The sequence below is a fragment of the Megascapheus bottae genome, chromosome 21 (assembly GCF_031878675.1).
Source record: "Megascapheus bottae isolate mThoBot1 chromosome 21, mThoBot2.hap1, whole genome shotgun sequence".
Classification (NCBI taxonomy): domain Eukaryota; kingdom Metazoa; phylum Chordata; class Mammalia; order Rodentia; family Geomyidae; genus Megascapheus; species Megascapheus bottae.
This window is the reverse complement of record NC_143529.1, coordinates 35,392,283-35,410,387: the sequence shown is the minus strand read 5'-3', so window position 1 is coordinate 35,410,387 and position 18,105 is coordinate 35,392,283. Positions and strand designations below refer to the sequence as shown.

General features: G+C 42.4%; 1 protein-coding gene and 1 pseudogene across 1 annotated transcript; both read right to left on the bottom strand.

Annotated features, from left to right (window-relative positions):
• Positions 1–9,466: 9,466 nt before the first annotated feature.
• LOC150048942 (UDP-glucuronosyltransferase 1A7-like) lies at positions 9,467–10,386 on the bottom strand. The gene has a single exon (XM_090354343.1). It carries the CDS (start codon positions 10,346–10,348, stop codon positions 9,467–9,469), a length of 882 nt encoding a protein of 293 aa, XP_090210469.1. The 5' UTR covers positions 10,349–10,386.
• Positions 10,387–14,006: 3,620 nt separating this feature from the next.
• On the bottom strand, positions 14,007–15,403 carry LOC150048941 (rho-related GTP-binding protein RhoQ pseudogene; annotated as a pseudogene).
• Between the last annotated feature and the right edge of the window lie 2,702 nt (positions 15,404–18,105).

The following is an 18,105-nucleotide window of genomic DNA, read 5'->3' as shown; positions in this document are numbered from 1 at the left end:
GACTGGCAAAAAAAAAAAAAAAAAAGGACAGAGATGGTGCCGAGACAATAGGGGCACAGCCTAGCTCTCTCCACAAAAAGAGAGAATCAGGGAACCCCATGGACCAACTACCTTAAGAAATGCACAACAACAAATTCAATAAGCAATGGAGAAGTACACAAATCAGCAAAGAAATCCAGATAAAGCTTATAGCCAACGTTCTTAAAGAATTCGAAACACGAGAACCCCTCCCCCACTTCTTGCTGCCGGCCCTGGAAGCCCGAACTCCAGCTAGGCCAGCAAGGGGCAGCAGAATCCAGAAGCAGGAACCCACACAGACGCACAGCATGGATAGCACAGACAGTGGCGGAAACCAGAGGGGAAGGGAACAACCCTCCAACACTGTGGAGCAGCTCACATCTAACCCCGTAAGTAGTCCAGCGGGTTCCTCAAACCCACTGGGAAAGCAGAGCTTGTGGTGAGGTACAGAACTTAACCCAGAGCCCTCCACCCACCCAAGAAAGACTGGCAAGTGCAGGGGGACAAGGAACTCAGAAATGCGTCCCTTCCCCCAACAGCCCCCGCACCCCAGCAAAGGGGGCGGAGGTGTCTCTCCTCCCACCTGCCCAACAGGCCCCTCTTCCAGGCCACTGAAGCTGGAGACTGAGGGGCTCTGAGACCCTGCATTCCAACAGCGGGTGGGGGTGCGCAGGAGTCTGGGAGCCAGCATCTGACTAACCTAAACCTCCTGCTGGGAGTCCAAGACAGCACCAAGGGGTCCCCCCACGGAGTCACACACAGACTCTTTGCCAAAGCAGCTGACACACAGCAGGGCAATGAAGGACAGACCAGCAGGGGTCAGCTGAGCCCTGAGAGTTAGAAAGGCGCGGTTCTGTGGAGTGCATGGACTCAGCTGGGCCCCAATCCACTCAGACAGATGTAGCTGAGAGCTACCAGAAAATCCTAAACCCCAGGCCCCTGGCTGGGCCCTGCCCCCCTGGAACAGGGCAGGAAAACTAGTCCTCCGTCGAGCTAGCTGAGACTGAAGTGCACATCTCCATCCTACAGCCCACTGTGGGGTCACTGCTTGGGCTGAGAGCTAGCCGTGCAGCAGCACACAGCCTCTGGGAACAGGCCGAACACCTATAAAAGCTGCAAACTCTGACCTAGTCAGCGGTGGAACCAAGCTGGCTAAGAACCACAGGTATACACAGACTCCCAGAACCACCAGTCCCAAACCAAGTAAAGTCCACCAACTACCGACCACAGAGAGAGCCTACAACAACAGTCCTTGATGCCTAGCAAAGCGCAATGACGAATTACAACATATATAAATAATCCAAGTCTCACACAAAGCCCAAAAGGAAACAAGAGCGAGGGGATGAGAGAGATGTCACCATCCTAAGAAATGACACCTGAAGAGACACGAAATATGACTCTATTCAAGGAGATGATTGTGGACATGACCAAAGAAATTAAGGCGGATTACAAAAACAATTCCAGGAACATAAGCAGGAAATTACCAGATCTCCTCGAATTCAAAAGAGAAATGGAAGCAAAGTTTAATGCCCTCTCAGCAGACTGGCTCCGTGTCCACAATTCAAGCAAAAATGGATGCATTAAGCAACAGATTGACTGAAATGGAGAATAGGATATCAGGAAAGGAAGATAGAATGCAAGAGCTGGAACAGAGAATCATCAGTCTGGAGAAATTAGTCAGAATTCACCAAAGAGAACTCCAGGACCTGGCAGACGCCGCTAAGAAATCTAATCTTTGTATAATAGGGATTGATGAAGGGGCCGATTTCCAGGCCAGACGAATGCAACCCTTATTCACCAAAATCATAGCAGAGAACTTCCCCAACCTCAAAAGGAAAAATACATTACTGAAGGTTTCAGGACTCCAAACAGGCAAGATCCTAGAAGGAACTCGTCTAGACACATCATAGTAAAAACACTAGACCCGAATACCATGGAATTGATCTTAAATGCTGCTAAAACAAAGAAAGAGCTATACTACAATGGGAAAAAAATTAGAATTACAGCAGACCTCTCCACACAAACCCTAAATGCAAGAAAAGCTTGGAAAAACATCATTCCTGTCCTAAAGACCAACAACTGCCAACCCAGACTGATATATCCAGGAAAACAAGCATTTACATTTGAGGGAGAAACAAGAATATTTCACTCCAAAGAAAAGCTAAACCAGCATTACAAAAAATATTAATCAAGAACAACTTGCAGAACATCAAAAACCCCCATCTAGAAGCAATTACCTATAATTCACTAAACACAAAAGGGGAAAAAAGAGACAGAAACTTAGAAGTAAAAATAAATAATGACAATGGACACTGACCACTTCTCCATAATTTCCCTAAATGTGAACCGGCTGAACAATCCCATCAAAAGACATAGAGCAGCAGACTGGATTAAGAAACACAACCCATCCATATGTTGCCTCCAAGAGACCCACCTCACTGCCAAAGGCAGAAACAAATTCCAAGTGAAAGGATGGAAATGAATTTTCTACTCCAATGTACCATGCAAAAAAGCATGAGTAGCAATCTTAATCTCTGACAAAATTAACTTCTCAGTAAAATCAGCACCTAAACATATAGATGGCCACTACATATTAGTACAATCCATACCCATAATATTACAGTATTAAACAATTACTCGCCCAACATGGGAGCACCCAAATATGTCAAACAAATTCTCTTAGAATTACAGAACAAGATAGACTCGAATACAATCATAGTGGAACACCTCAATATGCCACTCTTACCAAATGACAAGTCAACTCAACAAAAGTTAAGCAAAGACATCGACTTAAACAACACCATAGCCCAGCTGGACTTAACAGATATACAAAGTCTTCCACCCAACGGCGAAACTTTTTACATTTTTCTCAGCAGCAAATGGAACACACTCCAAAATAGATCATATAATAGTTCACACAGAAAACTTAAGCAGATACAAGAAAACTGATATAATCCCATGCACTCTATCTGACCACAGTGGAGTCAGACTAATTCTGAACAATGCAGTCAAAGTCAAAAACATTCAAACACTTGGAAGCTGAACAACACACTTCTGAATAACTCCTGGGTTACAGATCAGATAAGAAAAGAAATTAAAAACTTCCTTGAATGTAATGACAATCAAGAGATATCACAAAGGAACTTATGGGACACAGCAAAGGCAGTTCTAAGGGGCAAACTTATCACACTAGAGGCGCATATTAAAAACATAGAAGAGCAAGTAAACAACCTAAAAAAGAAACTGAAACACCTAGAGGAGCAAGAAAAAGTCAATTCTAAAGCAACTAGAAGGACAGAAATAACAAAAATAAAATCAGAAATATCAGAACGATTGAAATAAGATCTACTATACACAAAATTAATAAATCAAAAAGTTGGTTCTTTGAAAGAGTCAACAAAATAGACATACCCCTGGCACCATTAATCAAAAAAGGAGAGGGGAGACTCAAATAAACAAAATTAGAGACCCCACGGGAACAATCACAACTGATTCCCAAGAAATCCAGTCCATAATGAATAGGTACTACCAGGGCCTATATTCAAAGAAACAAGAAAATCTAGTAGAAATGGATGATTTCTTAAATAAATATAGGCTATCCACACTGAACAATGATGAGGTAAACAAATAGAACAGACCAATCTCTTACAACGAAATTGTGGAAGCAATCAGGGAAATACCAACCAAAAAAAGCCCAGGTACAGATGGATTCACTGCCAAATTCTACAAGACGTTTAAAGATGAAATAACACCTCTACTCTTGAAACTCTTCCGAGAAATAGAAACAGAAGGAGCAATACCAAACTCATTTTATGAAGCCAATATTACTCTCATCCCCAAACCAGGGAAAGACCCAACAAAAAAAGAAAACTACACAGGGGAAAACAAGATGAGGGGCGGAGGAGGGGGGAAGGGAAATGGGGACCAAGACATGTGAAAGGGTATCAATGTATGGGAATTAATGCACCATTTATCTGGCAAATATCATGTAACCCTTCTATTAACTATAATAAAAATATATTAAAAAAAGAAAGAAAGCTACAGACCTATCTCCAACAAACCCACTCCCAAACTTCTAGAATTGATAAACCACTTTAGCAAAATGGCAGGATACAAAATTAACCTTCAGAAGTCAGTAGCCTTCTTGTACACCAACAATACACAAACAGAAGGCCAAATCAAGAAAATGATTCCATTCGCAATAGCCCCCAAAAGAATAAAATACTTAGGAATATACTTAACCAAAGACGCAAAGGAATTGTTCAATGAAAACTATAAAAACCTAATGAAAGAAATTAAAGAGGACACTAGGAAATGGAAAGACATCCCATGCTCATGGATAGGGAGAACCAACATAGTGAAAGTGGCTATACTGCCAAAATTGATATACAAATTCAATGCAATCCCCATCAAAATCCCAAAGACATTCTTTACAGAAATAGAAGATATAATCCAAAGATTCATATGGAACAAGAAAAGACCTAGAATACCCAAAACAATTCTAGGCAAAAAGAGCAATGCAGGTTGTATTATAATACCAGACTTCAAGCTCTACTATAGAGCCATAATAACAAAAACAGCATGGTACGGGCACAAAAACAGATCAGAAGATCAGTGGAACAGAATAGAAGACCCAGAAATAGAACCACATACCTATAGTCAACTTGTATTTCACAAAGGAGCCAAAGATAGTCAGTGGAACAAACACAGACTATTCAATTATTGGCGCTGGCAAAACTGGGCAGCCATATGCAGAAAACTAAAAATTGACCCTAGCCTTTCACCATGCACGAGCCTTAACTCAAAGTGGATTAAAGACTTCAATGTCAGACTGGAAACATGAAACTGCTTCATGATAGAGTAGAAGAGACACTGGAACTCATAGGCACAGGCAAAAGATTCCTGAACAGAATCCCAAGGTCACAACAGATTGGAGAGAGACTCAATAAATGGGACTACCTAAAAATAAAAAGTTTCTGCACAGATAAAAGCATAGCTACCATAGTAGAAAGACAGCCAACCAACTGGGAAAAGATATTTACCAATAATACATCTGACAAATGCTTAATATCCAGTATCTACAGGGAACTCAAGAAACTAATCCCCCGAAAACCCAACAAACCATTCACTAAATGGGCAAGGGAACTAAAGAGAGACATCAGAAGAAGAGATTAAAATGGCAGGAAAGCATATGACAAAATGTTCATCATACATGGTCATAAAGGAAATGCAAATAAAAACAACCCTAAGATACCACCTTACCCCAACAAGAATGGCCAAGATTTTAAACTCAGACAATGACAATTGTTGGTGGGGTTGTGGAGAAAAAGGAACCCGACTGCACTGCTGGTGGGATTGTAAACTAGTTCAGCCACTCTGAAAGCACTGTGGAGATTTCTTAAAGGACTGAAAATAGACCTTCCCTACGATCCCGCCATACCACTTCTGGGCATCTACCCTGAACATCATAACCCAAGATATGATAAGGACACGTGCTCAACTATGTTTATTTCTGCACTATACACAATAGACAGGCCTTGGAATCAACCCAGATGTCCTATTGCAGATGAATGGATACAGAAAATGTGGTATAGATATACAATGGAATTCTACATAGCCAACATATAAAATAAAATAATGGCATTCGTAGGGAAGTGGATAAATCTACAGCAAATCATGTTGAGTGAGACAAATCAAAACCAAAGGAACAAAAGGCGCATGGTATCCTTAATATGTGGCTATTAGATACAAACAGTACAAGAATGAGTACTTAATATTTTCATACCCAATGTTATGGACATGGTATTGGAAATATAAATATAATTACATAGATTTAAAAACCTATCACTCTACAGATATAGTTTTATTTCATAAATTAATATGTATCTATGATATACAAACCCATAGCCTAATTTTGATTATGTTCTAAAAACTAAGGGCCAGTGATCATACATAGACATTCCCTTCTTGAATATTTGTTCAACATGTCATTTGAAATATGATGTAAAAATCAATGTTAATAAATTCTTTTTAAAAAAAAAAGCAATTCTGCCATTGATGGCATTGCTGTTAAACTTTTTATTTCCACCAGGATCCTTTTGCATTTCCAATGCCTGTGAGACTTCTGAAATGCACCTACAAAGAGCATTCCAGAGATATGATGCAAATTAGGTAGATACAGCTCAGACTGTTCTCCAGAGCACAGTCCAGAACTGACTTTCAACTTCCCCTCTGTTTTCATTTACTTAACAGAGCTTCAGCTCTGTGCTATGGATCCACCCATCACCCAAGGCTCCTCACTCAGAAATCTGTACTTCTCTGCTACAATCCTGAGCAGTCCCTGAGGCCAGGCCTATGTTTTTTTGTGTGTTTCATCCTTCCAAGCACAAGAATATAACACCAGCAATGTTCATTGCACGACACCAGATTACATTCAAAGGTTACTAGGTGCTTCAACGGTGAGCTGTGGCAAGGACAGGTGGTGATGAGCATTTAGTAAAAGGTTCTACCAACAACCTATTTCCTGTTCAGAGGTAAAGGTTACTAACTACAGTCACTGTTTACCTCAGTGAAAATGCTTTTTCAGATCATTGTCTTTGAAAAACAACAACAACAACAAAAAAAAAACGAGCAAAGCCAGAGTAGCAACTGGCCTAATTGACCTGTGTGCTACCCCCTCTTCCTACAGGACTTTCTCCCATCTGCTACTCATTCACTAGACGCCTTTTGAACTTTGAGCACTTTAGTATAAGCCTGAGTCAGCTACCCACATGGTTCACAGAAGTGAATAAAGTGTGAATTTGAATTATAAGGAGACTGAAGAGGATCATGTCACCCTTTCTCCTTCCACAGATGCCCAATAGCAGACCCAGTCCTTAGGGAATCTGGAAACAAGACTGAAGTCATCTAGTTATCTTAGCACTAGAGATGCTGCCAGGAAGCTACTCCATGGTCACTTCACACAGGGTGCTAGCAGAGATGGCATGTCTAAACCATTCCCAGTATAAGGAGAAACAGAAAGGACAGCCATGCTAGTAGGGAGTAGCAAGTAGACCTCAGTGCTGATAGATACCAGCAGCTGTGCCTGTCCACCTTGGGCCACCCTGCAGACTACCTTCAACCTAGCTTTGTTCCCTTTACCTAGGGACAGTGCCCATGACAATGACCACAGTAAAACCAAGCTAGGAATGCATCCCATACACAGACCCTCTGTTTTCACACTTCTCAGTGATATATGCTTGGGGCTTGGCTCAAGGGTAGGGCGATAGCCTTGAATTGAAATGCTCAGGGACAACCTAAGGCCCCATGACCCACCCCCCAAAAAAAAATCTAGTGCATGATATGGATTGGGAAAATATTTGCAAGTCCTACATCCAATAAGGAGTTGATATCAACTGATGCAGTTAAAAAAAGAAAACAACAGAAGGAAAACAACCATTTAACAATGGACCAGGAAGTTGGACAGATACTCATCAAAGTACATACAACTCTTCTAACAGATATCTGGAAGAAGGTGTCAACATGCACTAGTGAAATCAAAATTCCTACCATCATGACATGTTAACTTACACCTTTCTGAACAGCTGTTATCAAAAACACAAAATACAGATCCTGCTGTCCAGGAGGTAGAGAAATGAGAATCCTTGTACACAGAAAACAGTGTGCATTTGTAAAAACAATTATGGAAAATTATGTGCAGACTCGTCGAACCCCTTTAAATATAAGTATGCTGTATTCACAATCTCATTTCCTAATATTTATCAAAATACATGCAACCAGTTTTTCAAAGGGATGCCTGCACTGCCCTGTTCACTGCACCTAGGTTCACAATTGCTAATTGATGGAATCATCTGTGTCCAGAGGACAAAGCAAGAGATAACAGATCTAAGATTACAAAGAGTAATTTATTGGGAGACAAGCTGACAGAGAATGGTCCTGTCAGTTGTATCAGAAAATGGCTATTGTGGGGCCAGGAGTTTGGCATAGTGGTAGAGTCTTTGCCTAGCATGCACGAAAACCGGGTTCAATTCCTTGGTACCACATCCATAGGAAAAAGCTGGAAGTGGTCTTGAGGCTCAAGGTATAGAGCACTAGTGTTGAGAAAGTCCCTGGACATAGCTCAGCTTCAGAGCTCAAGCCCAGGACTAGGAAAAAAAAAAAAGAAAGAAAGAGTAAAGAAAAAGAAAATGGCTGTGGTAGAGTGTATTTCCCCTAATCAGATTGATCTGAGTATCACTATAAATGGAACAGCTACACATCTGAAACCTTCCATACTAAGTGCATGACTGTAAAGTGTCCTAACCTAACTCCGAATAATACAGACTGAAATTGAACTCAGTTCACTTGGACCTACTTGGTAATTCTACCAGGTCTTGCCAAGAAATCCCAAGAACTAGGGGATTGCTTCATTCCCTCACTAAAGCAATTACTAGTCATTTGTAGAAGACAATCACAAAGGCTCAATAGCTAAGTGCATATGAGCATATAAAATGATGCTTATCAAAATGATCTCCAAGAAATGGAGATGATAGGCTTTTGGTTATTATTTTTGTGTTTTAGTTTTCTTTCTCCTTTGTTGCTGTTTTTGTTTTCTGTCTTCTGAGGATCAGGGTTCAAAGCCAGCTTGGACACTATAAAACCTGTGAGACTTATCTCCAATTAATCACCAGAACACCAGAAGTGGAAGTGGCACTGTGGCTCAAGTGGTCGGGCAGTAGCCTTGAGCTGACAAGCTCAGGAACAATGTCCAGGCCAAGGGGTAGGGTGGTACCCTTGAGTTGGGACAGCACCCAGGCCCAGAGTTCAAGTCCCATGACTGGAATTTAAAAAAAGCCAGAAGTGGTGCTGTGACTCAAGTGGTAGAATGCTAGTCATAAGAAAGCTTAAAGACAGTGCCCAGGCCTTAAGTTCAAGCCCCAGGACTTACAAAAAAAATTGAACGCAATTTTAAATAACCTGTCAATCACTAACTAATGGCCTTGACCCTATCTATAAATTACTAGTAAGCCAAAAGACAAAGTAAAGCACATTGTGTATGTTTTATTCTTTGCATTTAATAGGTGTGAAATTTATTCTCATCCCATTTAGTATATGTATACACATAATATTTATTCTAAGTGGATATATGCATAATGGGCATTTAAATGGCCAAAGAATATTTTCCTGTAGGAGTAACATAGTATTAGTAAAAGGGGACATTTCATATATTTCCTGTTTTACCAAAAATAATGTTATAATGCAGCCTGGAAGTAATATGAAATTGTATCATTTGAACATGCATACATATCAATGAGGCCAGCTACATAAAATCTACTTTAAACCACAATAAACTATTGTCATACATAAAAAAAAATCATAGGAAGAAAAATCATTAAACTAGACCGGGAATGTGGCCTAGCTTCAGTGAAAATTAATAACACACCAATTAATGCCCAAAGCCTAGAAATGTTCAGTGTGCCAAGGAGACAAGTCCTACCTTAGGCAGTGGCTTTCCCTGGTGGCAGTTGATTCCACCAACATAGACCATGTTCGGCATCACGGGTCGGGGAAACTCTAACACAAAGTCTGTTCTCAACAACCAAATTGACACTTGGCTAAACAGGTCATACGTGGTGACTGGTGTTTGAAGGATTTCAGAGGCAGCTTCTGAGACACTTTTGAAAAACAATGGACATGATGTACGCTCGATGAAGTAATTTATATAGTTCCATACTCTCTCCTGGAAAGTCATGGCATCTGTGAGTTTTAAGAGAAATCTGGGAACATAAGAAAGGGGAGCAGGGCACTGGGCTCCTTCTTCAAGGTAATAACAAAATATTACCTTGGTGAAAAGAATGGATGGGAGTGATAAATACTTGGCAACAATTAAGCCACATGCATCAAAAGGATCCAGAAACACAGCATCAAAAGAATTCTCCTTTAGGAATTCTACCAATTTCTTGTCATCAAACAAACTTCTACAATGTGAAAAAAACAATTCAAAAACTCTATTAGAAGTTCCCATTACTAGAGAAAACATACTTTGGTCCTGATTTTTCCACTGGATGTCAGCAAACATCTTGAACTCCCTGTCCAAATCCTCCAGGGTGTAAGAAGGTTTGTATGTCTTCACGGTGAAGTTCAGTGAGTGTCCCAGCTGCCAACTGACCTCCGGCATCACTGCAACCACCTCATGCCCTCGGAGGACCAGTTTCTCCACCACAGAGCGCATGGAGAGCCAGTGGCTGCCGTCCATGGGCAGCACCAGCAGCCTGCCTGCCTGGGCAGAGCCTGAGGCCAGCAGCAGACATGCCCACAGAGGGAGCAGGGCAGGTAAGACTGCGGGAGCCATGGAAGTGCTGCCCAGAGCAAGAGAGCTGCTTAGACTGTATGCTCTCCTAACAGAGCAGGTGGAAGAACAGGTAGGGCAGAAATAGCAGTGAGGAAAGTGATGCATTAATACCACACCCACCAGGAAAGATTTGCTCAGAAATGATTCATGAAGTGTTATATCTCTAGTATTTGCTGATACCTCTACTGGTATATTTTCCAGATAAGAACTATTTACAACCTTTGCCATGAAGATAATCATGCCATGAACTGCAGTTTAAGTGCACTGATTTCAGCAATGATTTGTGTCCTTAAGTACTCAGAGAATAAAGAACGGGAAGGAAAAGGGACAAACACTGGCCTTCTGGAACATTTCCAGGAGTAATCATTGGACTTCATTCAAACTATAAAACTTTCTTTGCTTAGAAAGAAATATGCTTCCCCACTTTAAAAGAAATTCTTCAAAATCCTTATTCCAGGCTCTTATAGGCAACAGAATTGTTCTTCACAGATAGCTCTGTCAAGGAGAGCCACTGCTGCTCATTTGGGTCTATTTGTAGCAGGGTACATGTTCCATTTCCAAACCTTCCAAGGCCTTGCTTTAGTGCAGGGAATGCTTGACAACTTGCCTACTGGGACCCTTGCAGGCTTTCCAACGGACTGAGAGACAGAAAGGGGAGCTGTTAGGTAGAGGGAGATAAAGTGGAAGACATACAACATAACCAATAAAGGGTGAGTCATTGTGGCGTTTCTTTTTCCAATAGTGCCTTAGGCTCCTGCTCAATGAAAAGAGCCCGATGGCACACACACAAGCTACCAGTCAACTCAAAGCCCAAGGGAACAGAAATGGGCAGGTCCCTGTACTATAAAACCATCCTTAGCTGGCATGATGGCTCATGTCTGAAATCCTAGCAACTCAGGAGGCTGAGATCTGAGGATCAAGGTTCAAAGCCAGCCCGGGCCCAAAAGGACCTGTGACTCTTATCTCCAGTTAACCTCTAGAAAACAGGAAGTGGGGCTTGGCTCAAGGGTAGGGCGGTAGCCTTGAACTGAAGAGCTCAGGGACAGCACCCAGGCCAAATTCAAGCCTTGAGACCACCCCCTCCCGCCCCCCAAAAAAATCTTTGAGGATCTCTGATGGATTCCTCATTAGGCCCCTCTCTTGATAGTGTCCTCACTTTCCTTCAAGCTTTTCCATTCACTTTCAAATAACCTTAGTTTACAATAAACACTCTCTGTCTTTTAATTTTGCAATGGGTAGAGAAAACCAACGTACCTCTAGACAGTATCAATATGTTACAATCATTTATTTATTCTCAGTGCTGAGGCTTGAACTCTGGGCTTGGGCCCTGTATCTGAGCTTCTTCTGTTCAAGACTAGCACCCTACCACTTGAACCACATCTCTACTTTTGGCTTTTTGGTAGTTTATTGGAGGTAAGGGTCTCACAGATGTTCCTGCCTGGGCTGGCTTGGAAATAAGATCCTTATATCTCAACCTCCTGAGTAGCTAGGATTACAGGTGTGAGCCACCAGCAGCCAGGCTGCAATTATCTCTTTTTTTTTTAAACTATGCATATCATTTTATTTGTAACCCCAGGTATTAAGAAGGGACACTTAAAATAACAATCATTTAAAAAGCAATATCCAACAAACCAGTACTTAATATAGTACTTAAATTAATAATTAAAAGCCAAATGGAAGCAGTATCTAAGATATTCATCACAAATACCATTAATTCAGTCTGTACTTATTAGAAATGATAATTCGACATGGGAAACCTATAATGTACCTGTATGGATAAAGTAAGTTTTTTTCATACACAACCTTATTGGAAGCAGTGTATCTTCATTTACTAACGAAGCTCTGTTAATAAAATATTTTTAAAGCATATTATTTCCCAGAAAGCTCACTAGTTTGAAATAGTCATTCCAGAGAGCTGTCTGAATTTCTATTGAAACCTAAGCCTTTAATGAAAACATGCTTCTAAAAATAAGGCATTTTTCTACAACCTGCTTATGAATGGAAAACAAATCTTTGGTTTTTAGTTTAAGTGGCAAGAAATACTTTGCAAAAAAATGCTAAATTACCAACAAAAAGAGCTCTTAATAAGCAGTAGGAAACTCCAAACCCCATCAAGGTCAATAGAGTTCCTAAGGCACCACAGGTTCAGATGATACAATCATCTCTACTTAGAGTTCTAATAAACTATATTCATGATTCTGACTGTCTGGAAAACTGGAAAGGTCAGGTCCCACAATTATTACTGTGAATGGGAAAGAAGAGAATGGTAAGAAGAGAATGGTAAGAATTGGGTGAGACACTGCTAAGTATATCTTCCACCTCCCCCAAATTGTAATAAGATGAGGAAACAGAGGCCGAGTCCAGAAACAAAAGGTAATACCACTTTGTGTGTCCAGGTTCCTAATCCATTTATCTTAGGGAAGGACAGCTTCTAGATTTCATTGCCTAGTAAACCAAGTGTGAAGAGATGTAAGCTTGAAAAAAAAATCCCCATCAAATCTCCAAAGGCAAATTGGAAATGCATAATACTTTACTGTCTTAATTCCTTTATATCATGTGTCAGACAACTTTCAATTCTATCTAAAAATAGACAAAAACGAAAATGAAAAAATCACAGATTATTCCATTTAAGCATATATAAGGCCATGAGACTTAATATGAACCACTGTTTCTTGGGAAGAAAGAAGACATCCAATGTCCAGTTCTGAGAGAAAGCTTCTGGCTACTTCTCCAGTAGGCTCTCCACTCTTCCATGGGGAAGATGGTGCTAGTATTAAAACAAAACAAAACTCTACAAAGCTCACAGATAAGACAGTACATCATAGATTTTTGACGGATAGGAGCATTTAAGGCTGTCGTTTTCAAGTATCAGTGTTTAGTGTTCTATTACCCAATTTGTGCAGGCAATAAAGCTATAAGCGCAAGTCATGGAAATGAACAGAAGTCCACCAAAGATAAAGAAATCATCATTTAGGCTACATCAGGTTCAAGTGTAAGAAAGCCCGGAAAAACGGCTAAGTCATGCTTCTCTAAACTGCATTAGATTGTTCCCACTAAAGCTCTGTTGCATGGCATTTGGAATAGGGCAGATCCATAGCAGATGAAGGAAGCTGAATTAGGTAACAGAACCCATTATTAAGATAGTCCACCTCTTAACACAGTTCTATGACCTGTTTTCCCAGAGACAGATTAAAAATGACTCCAGCATACCAAACACTTTTATAGATGAACATGAAAGTTTGCTTCCAATTGTGTGTGTGTGTGTGTGTGTGTGTGTTTAAGCAGGGTCTTTTCACCTACTGAATAACAGATGCTGTTTCTGATTAAATAAATCAACATTATTTACGTCTGGCTTTATGTAATATTGTAAAAGGTAACACAACTTGAGAAAATAGGTGTTTGGAAGCTAGGAATAGTCCACTTCACTAACGTTCTAGGTATACATTTAAGTTGTGGTTCTGTGACTTCCATGGTTCTAGTATCAGCTTTATTGTGGAAGCAGATCCTGCCACAGGTCCCATGTAACATAGTTTGAGTCTAGGTTTTTCTCATTTAACACAACTTACATGTACATAGCCAATGTGGAAATTAAAAAAAAATTACCACCTACTTCAGAAAGCTGAGTCCAAAATGACGGCAGAGTCTGGCCCAGAATTTTAATTTGTAATTTTAGCATGTATCTCATGCAATTTGGGGAGCATCAAACTAAACCTACAATTGCTAGAAGCCTTGTTACAATTTAATGCACTTAAACTAAAATGTGTACTTTTTTTTAGTGTTCATGATGAATGCATTTCTGACCTTATTACACTTTTGGTATTCTTTAAGGAAGCATGATAAGCTTTAATAGAGAAATATTTCAATTACACTTAACTTGTGCTCAAGTAATAATAAAACATTGTTCTTTTTGATTTCAATACATTCTGTCCTCAGGTATGGCCCATCTCCTGTACTCTTGGAGCGACCTTTGGCTACGTGGCTGGCCTTATAATTTCACCACTCTGGATATACTGGAATAGAAAGCAACTGACATATAAGAACAATTAAGAGGAGCAAAGGGAGAAGATAATTCTTTGTGCATATTCTGCAGGAGATGTGCAGAAATGTAGATGGTCAAAGCCAAGCAGTTCCATTTACGGCACTGATTTTTGTATATTTTCAACACGATGTGATTGTAGCTTTTTAAACTGTGAAACCCCTGAGAGATTGTATCTTCTAGTGGAAATAAAGTATTTTATAATATTGTGGCTTCAGATGCTGTTTGCTGCTTCTTAGACCTTTAAAAAAACATTCTTACTCAACTTCATAGAATTCTGAGGACCCATTTTCACCACCAAGTTTTAAACTGCTTCGTTATGACAGATCTGGGCATAGCCAGAGCATGTCAAATGCTTCTGAAAGAAATAGTTGCCTTGGCCACTGAAGATGTTTCGCACGTAATCAGACAACAGTTTATACATCTTGATCCTATTCTCTTTTTAACTGTGTGTTTCTTTGGAGTTAAAATGGCTATGATAGCCTCATCAAAAACAGTCTTCAGTCCTTTCTGGGTTAAAGCTGAGCATTCCACATAGCAGCACGCACCTATCTCTTTTGCTAGTTTTTGTCCTTGTTCCACACAAATAGGTTTTTCTTTCATATCATTCAGTCTTGCTAAAGATTTGGGGTCATCTCGGAGATCCGTCCGAGTTCCTATTAATAAAAAGGGTACATTTGGTGCGTACTCCTTAAGTTCGGGTACCCATTCCTCTTTCACATTTTGAAATGAGGCTGGCTTTACCACCGAGAAGCATATGAGGAAGACATCAGTCATTGGGTGAGATAAGGCCTCAGACGATCATAGTCTTCCTGTCCCGCTGTGTTATAGAGTCCCAGGAGGTACTTCTTGCCCCTGACGGTGACGGTGACGCTGACTGCGTAGTGGTCGAAGACGGTGTGCACCTACTCCTCTGGAAAGGCGCCGTTGGCATAGCTCATGAGCAGGCACGTATTGCCCACCTCCCCGTAGCCGACCACCACGCACTTGAGCATCAGCTCGCTGGGCCCGTGAGCCATGCTGTGGCCGGCCGGCCTCCGGGCATGGCTCCCCCTCTGCCCCCCGCAATCCCCTCCCTGGCCCCAGGCTCAACCCCAGCCCGCCTGGGGGCTCCACCGCTGTCGCCACTCCGCCTGCAATTATCTTTTTAAAAACCACTTTCTCTGCATAAATCCAGTGTACCAAGCAGTTATTTACTTCAGGTTTTTCTAAACTAAGTATTTAGTTACTTTCAGGTTTTTCTCTTGGCTATGAGTTCACGCAAATCTCCCAGAACCCTCATTCGGGTTTTTCTGAGTTTCCTTCTCACATTCTATTGAGCTGCCCTTGAGAGCAGCCTGTACATATTCTTTATGGCTTTTTCTCCTTCCAGAGTACCACCTTTCTTCTCTGTTCACAGTGTATGTTAAAGGACTGTCCATGGCTTTGGACTCAATCACACAGGGGCATGTTTCTAGAAAGCTTTGAGTGAGGCCAGTGATACACATGAGAGCACTCTGAGGACCCTTCAGTGATTCCTCAAGCAGCCAAGGGCCTTCTCCTGATAGGAGCCCAGAATGGCCTTTTTCAGAGCATTTGCTACAACACCCTTTACCCCTGTGCATGGGAACATTCAGGGAATTGTCTTTGAAAAGCAAAGGGTAAGAGGACAGACAGTATGACAGCATGACCAAAACTCATACTCCCTTTATGCAGGAAAGTTCTTTGGGCAACTATCAAAGAGAACTTTTATTGAAGCACCTACCATTACAAGTAAGCCTGAACCACTTGGATGGTCCACAGAACTAACAGAAACATAAGAACATCTCATTGTAAGATAGTTACCCCTTCCTGTCTCTGAATTCACCAAACAACTGGCAGAACCCTTTCCTGGGGAGAAAATTGCAGAAAGTCATCCAACTTTATCTTCCCATTCTACAATGATTTGGGAAGCCCATTCAAATCCCACCTCAAACTAGTGGAAATGGCACCATTAGAACACCAAAGACCTGGTAGAAATGAAACAAAAAGAATTAGTTGTCCTAATGACCAGCATGAGGTTTCTGTGATACCCGAGTTGCTGCCAGTTGTGGTGCATGCTCAAAGGTGTGGCCAACCTCAGAGCCCAGCCACAACGCAGGGCTCATCCTATACAAAGCACAGAGATTTCTATCTCTGCTACAGCAGCACAGGTATGTAGCAACTGCACAGGAAGCAGAGGTGGCAGCAATGACAGTTGACAGTAGAAAGGAGAGGGTAATTGCAGTTTCTGAGAGTAGCTGGAATAGAAATGATAGGGAGCAGAGGCAGTAGAAACAAGGAGGAAGGCTGTAAAAAGCCATAGAAGGGAAAATGTGTGCCCTGCTCACTGGAAGAAACAGCTGCCAAGCTTTAAGAGCCAACAGTCTCAGTCACCCTGGAACAAGAGCTGTAACACTGGTCCCTGAAAGGCTGAGAATCCTAGTACCAAAAGCCCATACGACAGCTGTAACCCCTAAAGGTGCCAACTGTTGCTGTTAGCTGTTATCTAGTGCCAGGCTCACTGTTGCTGCAAACCAAGGATTATAAAACCTGCTGAGTGCCAGGGTTACTGATGGTCAAAGATCAGAGCAGCCAGCATTCTGGCCTACTGTGTTGGAAGTGGTGCTGTGGCTCAAGTGGTGGGGCTCTAGCCCAAAGATAATGCTCAGGCCCAAGACTGGGGGGGGGGGGGGCGGGGGACAATCAAAGGGAGGAAACAGCTGGGGATTCTGCTGGGACTCTTCCCACCAGCCAGGAAAGAATCATGAAGAGGAGGTACTATGTGGGCAACAGGGCAGTCAAGACTGCTGAGAACCAGAAGGCGTCTTCTCACAGATATTCCTACTGGGGGCCTCCATTCCTGGCCTGTCCTCTGCCCCCCAGTTCTTTCTTTCCAACACTTCCTTAACTTTGCAGTCACGGTAACCTCACTCAAAGGGTCCCAATACAAAATCCTTAGACGGACATACATTTTCGAGTCCTTTACCTCCGCGGTTCCTGTTCTGAATCTCCCAGACCTTTATAGCGGAGGTCAAGTGATTTCCTCCAGGCCTTCTCATGCATTTCTGCATGGAGACTGGGACAGGGAAGGAACCAGAAGTGGGGCTGAGGGACGGGGGGGCCGTAGCTCAGCAGACCGCTTTCCTAGCAAGTGCGCGGCCCCCAGGTGGAGTAGTAAGTGGGGTAGTAGAGGAACCTGCGGGACATGCGCAGTGAGGAGGGGCGTGGGGCGGGGGCGGGGGGTGCCGGGCCTGGGCACCGCCCTTTATTGTTTCTCGCTCAGGGCTTTGCTTCCAGGTGGTTGACCCGGGGTACAGCGTAACGGTTCCAGGGGGGATTGCTGGGCTCTTTTCGAGGGGCTTCTTCGGGAGGTAACATTTGGGGGGAAATAGAGCGCACATGGGGGCAAACGACCGGGTAACCTGGGAATCCGCCGCGCTAAGGACAATGTCTGCCGGGCTCACGTCGGGCAGGGTGGACTGCGAACCACACATATCGACTTTCGCACGCTCAAGGGCAGGCGAGCGGAAGCACTCACCCGCCATCGCTCGCGTCGGCGGCCTCAGCCCCGCCTCCGCCGCCACACCCACTCTCTGGCGCCAACCTCGACCTCCCCGGCGCGCCCTCCGCTCCGCGACTGAGGAAACGCGGTATCCGTCAGGTCTCGCGAGATTAGACGATGCTGCCGCGGGGCACCCTGGGAAATGTAGTCCCGAGTCCA

Excerpts from the sequence above, each read along its gene's own strand:
- LOC150048942 (XM_090354343.1), bottom strand. The coding sequence starts at position 10,348 with ATGGCTCCCGCAGTCTTACCTGCCCTGCTCCCTCTGTGGGCATGTCTG.